Source organism: Seriola lalandi, unplaced genomic scaffold, assembly GCF_002814215.2.
Source record: "Seriola lalandi dorsalis isolate HSWRI2012SDOR001 ecotype SW California unplaced genomic scaffold, Sedor1 jcf7180002054517, whole genome shotgun sequence".
Lineage (NCBI taxonomy): Eukaryota > Metazoa > Chordata > Actinopteri > Carangiformes > Carangidae > Seriola > Seriola lalandi.
The window spans coordinates 1,321,932-1,329,689 of NW_019525070.1; the positions used below are offsets into that span (position 1 = coordinate 1,321,932).

A 7,758-nucleotide genomic window follows, 5' to 3' on the forward strand; every position below is an offset into this window, starting at 1 on the left:
CAGCTCAACAGCATCACCATCTGCTAATGTGACAAATAACCAAAGTGAGTTAGTGTGCATAATGTTACACATGCTATCATGAGATTTACTGTGACAAACTGTATAAACGCCACAGAGTCACTTATAACTCAGCTGCAGCTCTCCTCCCCTGCAGCCTCACAGAGAGACTGAAGGGAATGAGCACAAGAATGCCCTCAAATCATATCAGAATTAGAGGGGGACATCAATATGTCACATTTGTTTTAGAGCGAGTGATGTAAGTGGGTCTGAGTTATGTCTGCCACTGGACAGTTATGTACCACATTAAAGCCCGCCTATGTGCCCCTAAAGGTTTATGATACAAGGCCAGTAAAGAGTTGGGTCAGAGTCTCTTCTTTTCTCTTCTCTTCTCTTCTCTTCTCCTCTCTTCTCTTCTCTTCTCCTCTCTTCTCTTCTCTTTCTCTTCTCTTCTCTTCTCTTCTCCTCTCTTCTCTTCTCTTCTCCTCTCTTCTCTTCTCTTCTCCTCTCTTCTCTTCTCTTTCTCTTCTCTTCTCTTCTCCTCTCTTCTCTTCTCTTTCTCTTCTCTTCTCTTCTCTGCATGGTTGCATGGGCACATACGGTCCTGTCAGTCACATCTGTGAGCTGTCAGGATATGAATGTGCATGCATCTGAGGGGAGAATGAGGGATGTATTAGGCCTGCTGATCCTTCACACTCCTCTTGTCAAACTTAACATGAAAATGAAACTCAGTGTATTTGTGTGTGTGTGTGTGTGTGTGTGTGTGTGTGTGTGTGTGTGTGTGTCTGTGTGTGGAGGAGACAGGGAGGGTCAAAAGAGAGGAGCCATGCCTAATCCTGTGGGATGTGAGGGTATCTACTGTGTATGGAGATGGGATGTAGAGATGTGCTCAGTGGTGCATAGATCACAAAACCTTCCTAACTGACAGAAGAGACTCTCAGGAGACCAATGTCAAACTGCTAACTGCAAAAAAAAAAGAAAAAATAAATAAATAAAATAAAATAAAAAAGGCAAGCTGTCAGACGATAACAGTATTGCATATTGCACCATGACTGTGAGATGTTACAGGAATTTGCAGGAATTTGTGTTGCTTTCATTGATAAAGAAATCATAGAAAGTGAGGTATAAAAATATTAATAAAAATAAAATAAATATATTTAATTATTATATTATTTTATATGAAACAAAACTATAGATATAGCAGTATGAAAACACATGTAAGAGAGAACGTGCCACATTAAATGATATATTTGATAATAATCTGATTACAAATCAGCTTTGTGTTGAGATTATTTCATGTGTAATGTAATGTAATATTTCATATTTGATAATGTTGTTATTATTATTATTGTTATTATTATTATGGTTATTATTATTGCAGCAGAAGTAGTAGTCTAATGTTAAAGTGTATGTATGAAAAAAAAACAGGCACCTTAAAAAAATCTAATAATTGTCGCCCAAAATAAAATAAAATATTCATGTTAGGTTGTTTATTTGAGCTAAACCTCCTCTGCAAGCTGTGTTCCTCATCAAACCGGTAGATGGCGCTGTTGGTCAATTTAAAACCTCCTTTAACCCGGAAAAAGTCTTTGAGGACATTTAACAAGGCAGGAAGTGTGTCCCGGTGAAATGACAGTTAGCTGCCATGGCGCTCGATGTAAAGTCCAGAGCCAAACGATACGAGAAACTGGATTTTCTCGGAGAGGGTCAGGTAGGCAGAGAAATACACTAAACTAAAGTCTTTAACTTCTGTCCACGTTCTTCTTTAGCACGCCGTGGCTAGATGTGTAGACACCATGAGGGCAAGCTAGCAAGCGTTTGCTGGTTGTTAATGACAACAAAGCCCTGCTGGTGCATGCTGTTCACAGCAGCAGCGACTCTTTGTTTCTGTATTCATTGCTCTCTGTTTCCCCTCTCTCTCTCCAGTTTGCCACAGTGTACAAAGCCAGAGACAAGACGACTGACACCATAGTTGCCATTAAAAAGGTAAAGGAAATTAGCCTAATTTTGTGTTAGCTTTTGTATGCTATGCTGATGTTAAATAACTGTTGGTTTGTCTGTTTTCTGGCAGATTAAGGTTGGCCACAGAACCGAGGCTAAAGATGGTGAGTGCTGACTGCCTGATAGCGCACATTTAATGTTTGTTACCACACAGTGTTATCCACCTGTTACTAAGTCCAGTTTCCTGTTGTATGAACAGGTATAAACAGGACTGCTCTGCGAGAGATCAAACTGCTGCAGGAGCTGCATCATCCAAATATCATTGGGGTGGGTAAACATTCAGTATGTCAGCATGTAGGATTATCTTTCTGTATTGTAAGTGTTCACCTGATCTGAACAGCGCATTAATATGTAATGTGGTGTGTGTTACAGCTGCTGGATGCTTTTGGACACAAATCTAACATCAGTTTGGTGTTTGACTTCATGGAAACGGATCTAGAGGTGAGAGAGCTCCCACTCCTGAAAAATCTCCTTGTCTCTGTAAGTAATAAGACTGCAGTCCCATGCAGCAGCCCATTGAGAATCCTGGGTTTAATTCAACCACATTATAAAGGTTTTTGATTTGTCCACATTTCTTTATTGATTTATCTTGACAGAATTTAATGTCGTTTCCCAAAATTTTAAATACCCTGAACATCATCAACTGTGTAAGTTTCCTGAAAATTGAATAATTAATGTCCTTTTTAGGAAAATATGAGCTAATTCTACACTTAGAAAGTAAACCTCTACTTATTTGTCTAATATCATATACATATTATTCATGCTTTTCATTGGTACATTATATATAGCAGATCATACCATCACCTCTTGCATTAGATCATATCATAATGTACAGATTTTTGTCAGTAGCCATATGAAGTTTTACTCTTTCATTCTTGGTGTTCAAAGTCAAAGTAAAAGAAGTTGCATTTCACTAGTGGGCCACCAGATGGAAATTCAGTCTTTATTGCTTCCCCCTTAACAGAGATCAGAGGGAGTGCAGTTAAAAGTTGGGTTTCATTTTAGTTGTGTGTGGCAACTGTGATATTGATTTATTTGCTGGTACGTTCAGTTTCCAAAACTGTGAAAAGCAGGTCGAAAGATGGAAAAAGAAAATGTGATTGTCAGATGAGAGTATACAGTATTAGCCAAGGAAGTACGAGCAAGATGATGAAGACAGCAGTGTGAGTGCTCTCATCAGACCATTAAGTGGTTCCACAAGGTCACTAAGGCTTTTATAGTTTGGCCCACCTCCTCCTCCGGTTTATTTTATCCTACAAGGCTCCAGATGGGCGTCCACCACCAATACATCAGACTTGAATAGGATGATGCAAAACAAGATAACCACGCTTTAAAGAAAATCAATATCACTCTGCTCTTGGCTCTCACGGTGAATTGATGACATTAGCCACTCACAGGCAGCAGACAAACAGGACAGACATGAGGATGAAATATGATGCTCATCTTATTACCGGTGCTGAAAGCCTATTTTTAGGCCACATGTTTAGATTTGGCTGCATGAGCTTATCAGCTACAGATGTTGGATGTTTTTATTGCCAGTAACATTATGTAGAAGGATATTCAAGCCTGTGTTTTTAGAGCTGGTTGAACAATGGAGGTTCTGGGTGAGAGGTTGAATCTGAACTGTGAAGTCTAGCTTGGCTCAAGCTGTGTCCACTTCTTCACACGGATGTATCCCAGTTGTCGTGAATTCTCTTATCTGCTCTGAGAATGGTAATTTCATTTTGAATGTATGGCCTACAGCTATGTAAAAACATGAAGTAATGGATGAAGATTATTGGTTGAAGATGAAGATGGTATATATACGGCTTTGTTTTGTTTTCTAAGGTGATCATCAAAGACACCAGCCTAGTCCTGACTCCAGCCAACATCAAAGCCTACATCCTCATGACTCTACAGGGATTAGAGTATATGCACCAACACTGGGTCTTACACAGGGTAAGAGCACTTATACTTCACACACATACACACGGTGTGGATTTTCTTTAATAGATTTTATCAAACATTAATTTCTTGGTTCGTAGGAACCAAACCAAAGGCACAGGAAATTTAATACTGAATCAAACAATTTTTATGCTTCAAATAACAGTGAGTACAAAGTACAAATCTGCAAAGGATGCAAGAACAAGAATCTCTTCTTCAACATGTTTTTAACTGTCTGACTGGTCTAATTTTGAAATGCTGTCATCACTGTTGCGTTATTATCTGAGCTGCTCATCCTTCTTGGGAAAGTTTCCACCTGTGCACTGTTACAATAGTATACCTGTCTCTAGTCTCTGCTTAACTAAACTTGAACGGTAATGCACACACACAGTCATTAAGGCATATTTTGCTACCTTGCACGTCCAGGATCTGAAGCCCAATAATCTGCTGTTGGACGGGAACGGAGTGTTGAAGTTGGCTGATTTTGGTTTGGCCAAAGCATTTGGCAGCCCGAACAGAGTCTACACACATCAAGTTGTTACCAGGTCTGTGCTGTGTCTTCATCTCATGGTACTGACACAGAACTTTATGCTCTTCTGTTCTTTCTCATGTGTTTTCCTTACACTCATTGGAAATCTAAATCCATTTAGATAAATATATCATGTGGTTTGTTTTATTAAGTTAAATTTATCTTGTGAGGATATAACTTTGTGCCTGGTTAAGACATGTGACAGCATGCATTATACAAAATTGACTACTAGACCACTGGATAGCGGCAAATCAGAAAAGCGACGTTGTTGGAGGCTTCAATCCAGTTTAACAGAATTTATCTTCTTCCTAGAGAAGAGATCCTTTATGGTTTCACTGGCTGACTGAGAGCTGTTTAATTTAACTCTCTGTCTCTCTGTCCATTAACCCCTTTCCTAGGTGGTACCGCTCCCCTGAGCTCCTGTTTGGTGCCAGGATGTACGGTGTGGGTGTTGACATGTGGGCAGTGGGATGCATCCTGGCAGAGTTACTCCTTCGGGTAAACAAACCTCACTTCAAAAAAATATTCATACAGTAACAAGGGATACTGTTCTTTTTATATCCATCCTAATGTCTCTGTGTGTCTCCTTTTACTGTAGATACCATTCCTTGCCGGGGACTCGGATCTTGACCAGCTGACAAAGATCTTTGAGGCTCTTGGGACGCCCACAGAAGAGACATGGCCTGTTGGTATCTGGTTTTTCCCCAGTTATGTCTGGGATTGTATTTTCTTTGGTCAGATGGTGAAAATCCTTGTATACATTTTTTTTTTTTGTCAAATGTTTCCGCAGGGAGTGAGTAGTCTACCAGACTACGTGTCCTTCAAAATCTTTCCTGGCACACCTCTGGAACATATATTTAGTGCAGCTGGAGATGACTTACTAGAGCTCCTACAGGGCCTCTTCACCTTTAACCCCTCAACAAGGACCACAGCTACACAGGTAAAAAGCACAGTGGATGATTAAAAAATAATTTGCTAAATCAATATATTTAGCAAAATATATATAGCAAACAATATAGTTGTTTCCTGCAGCTTTTTGTATTTTTGAAAACATCAGACTTTATATTCTGTCCATATTCTAAGATTAAAAAGATTGACATTAGACAAGCCCACTTTCCCGTTCAGGTGAATGGGGAAAGTGGGCTCATATACTTACTTGCAGTATAGTTGTAGATATTGCTGAGTAAGGTGTGATTGCCCCTCTGCAATTGATGACATATTTACACTTTTGTCTCTTCTTTTCCAGGCTCTGAAGATGAGGTACTTCAGTAATCGGCCTGGTCCCACTCCAGGCCCCCAGCTCCCTCGACCCAACTTTTCAGCTGAGGCTCTGAGGGAGAAGGAAACAGTCGGGCTCAAGAGGAAAATAGAAGGCTTGGAGACAAGTAAAGAACACATAAGCACTATATTTATATCCATACTCCACTAACTCTATTTGCTATATATACCAAAATCTACAAAGTGCTTCCCTGACCTTGGTTTGCCTGAAGTCAAATAATCAGTGTTATTATGATAAAGCCGTTGGAGCAGTTTGAACAGGATAAGGAGAAGTGTCTGCAACAAATGTTTGAGGCTTATTTTGAAAGCGCTAGAAAATGTAGAACATCCCACGCGGACCAAAGTTACATATTGAATATTGTGAATTTTTGCATAGTAAACTGTTCCTGTGTTTGCATGGTTCTGCACACTAAGGTCTTAAATTTAGAATACCACTCCACTGAACCTACCAATTCAAAGGGTGTTGGCTGCACATTTAACTGCAGTTAAAAATTCAGAATACACTGAAGTAGAACACACACACATATAGTTTAGAGGGCTGTGGGAGTGTATGTTTTACTAAAGGAGGACCTTGGTGTTACTGGGAGGTTCAAAGCTTTTCCAGCTCCTCATGTGGTTTGGAAAATATCTGGGCTGACTATACGCTATGCTCTTTGCTACAGTATATTACAGAGAGAATCTCCAAATACTTACAGTAGATGGAAACTTCCGTGGTTAGCAGATTGCTCATTATAGGCTTGTTTTACTGGTACACGTAGTGCAGGTATATATCTTATATTGTATCATAGACTTACATGTAAAGTGAATGTAACCTTTTTTATAATGTTTGTGACAACAATCTTTGTGTTATTTACAGCTGTGATGAAGAAGAAGCTCATTTTCTGACCAGATGGGTAAATCAGATCATCGCCTTCTTCACACCACTGCGTGGTTCAGCTTCCCACATTGCTCAGGATTGTCCACTGGAATGAAAAAAAGAAGTCCAAACCCAGCACCATGTGGTCGCCTCTAGGACATTTTAGAAGTTATAGCTGTTACATGAGTTGGGAATTGGGCATAAGGATAGCTCTAAGTATCCAGGTGCTGCTGTGCCCAGCAGTCCAGCAACTGATGTTCAACAGAGACTGTCTGCGGTCAATAGTGTTGGCTCTGGTTGTTCTTCACTGATGCCTAAACTCTGGGAGCCTGTTGGAAGGTGTCTAATTTATGTGACTTAAAAAGAGAACAACCAAACAAGCAAGTCTGATTTATTTCATGTAGATGTTTTTTTTTTTATTTTTTGTATGTAAGACCAATAAATGGTGCATATGCATATATGTGACTGACCTACTTCAATAACTTACTATGAAACTGTTATATTTTGTTGGTTTTTGTGCTCATGATTGTGAGAACTGAAATGTTCTCGCAGGTTCACGAGTTTATACAATAACACACATACAGTTCACAATATTCAGACTGATTTCATGTTCGAAGCATTCATGCAGTTTACTTTTTCACCTGTTGAATGTGTGTGGACAGAAATATACTTGTGATTTATTTACTCAGCTCGGTAGTGAGAGTGAGGGGGAGTCTCTGTCTGCGTGCTCGACAGTATCATGAAACAATGTGCCACTAGACATTGCTTTCACTCGCTGTCCTTTCTCTTCAACATGACTGTGATCCAACACAGTCTGACAAGTCAAAGGCCTGATGATTTAGCAGGCGTTCTGCTGCCCTTTTGGTTTCCTGTCAAACAGGATCAGATTAGAGAGAAGAGAATGTGGCTGTTGGAAAAATTCAGTCTTCGTATTTAATCAAATCTATTTCTTATTCAATAAAAAAAAAGCCAGTGCAGATTTGTATTTTCTGTTTAATGTTTAAGGCCCTCTGCTTCAGTGTTTACAATGAAATCATGCTTAAATTTTCTTTTGAGGTATATCAGATTGATTTTTATGAAAAATCATAAATACAAATGCATACATCTGGCGGACTTGTTTAGTGTGATGACTCCTGATCTGAGCAGTGAAGGTCATGGATTTGAGGTTGTGGTC

General features: G+C 39.5%; 1 protein-coding gene across 1 annotated transcript; it reads left to right on the forward strand.

Annotated features, from left to right (window-relative positions):
* Window positions 1-1,583: 1,583 nt before the first annotated feature.
* On the forward strand, window positions 1,584-7,066 carry cdk7 (cyclin-dependent kinase 7). The gene is made up of 12 exons (XM_023413466.2): window positions 1,584-1,708; window positions 1,924-1,983; window positions 2,069-2,102; window positions 2,198-2,265; window positions 2,371-2,439; window positions 3,826-3,936; window positions 4,348-4,466; window positions 4,849-4,948; window positions 5,049-5,135; window positions 5,241-5,390; window positions 5,697-5,835; window positions 6,585-7,066. The coding sequence occupies exons 1-12, from the start codon at window positions 1,643-1,645 to the stop codon at window positions 6,611-6,613; spliced, it is 1,032 nt and encodes a 343-aa protein (XP_023269234.1). The 5' UTR covers window positions 1,584-1,642; the 3' UTR covers window positions 6,614-7,066.
* Window positions 7,067-7,758: the final 692 nt, after the last annotated feature.

Coding starts and splice junctions, on each gene's coding strand:
- cdk7 (XM_023413466.2), top strand. CDS start 1,643: ATGGCGCTCGATGTAAAGTCCAGAGCCAAACGATACGAGAAACTGGAT. Junction 2,440..3,825: donor TCATGGAAACGGATCTAGAG/GTGAGAGAGCTC, acceptor TTGTTTTCTAAG/GTGATCATCAAAGACACCAG. Junction 5,836..6,584: donor AATAGAAGGCTTGGAGACAA/GTAAAGAACACA, acceptor TGTTATTTACAG/CTGTGATGAAGAAGAAGCTC.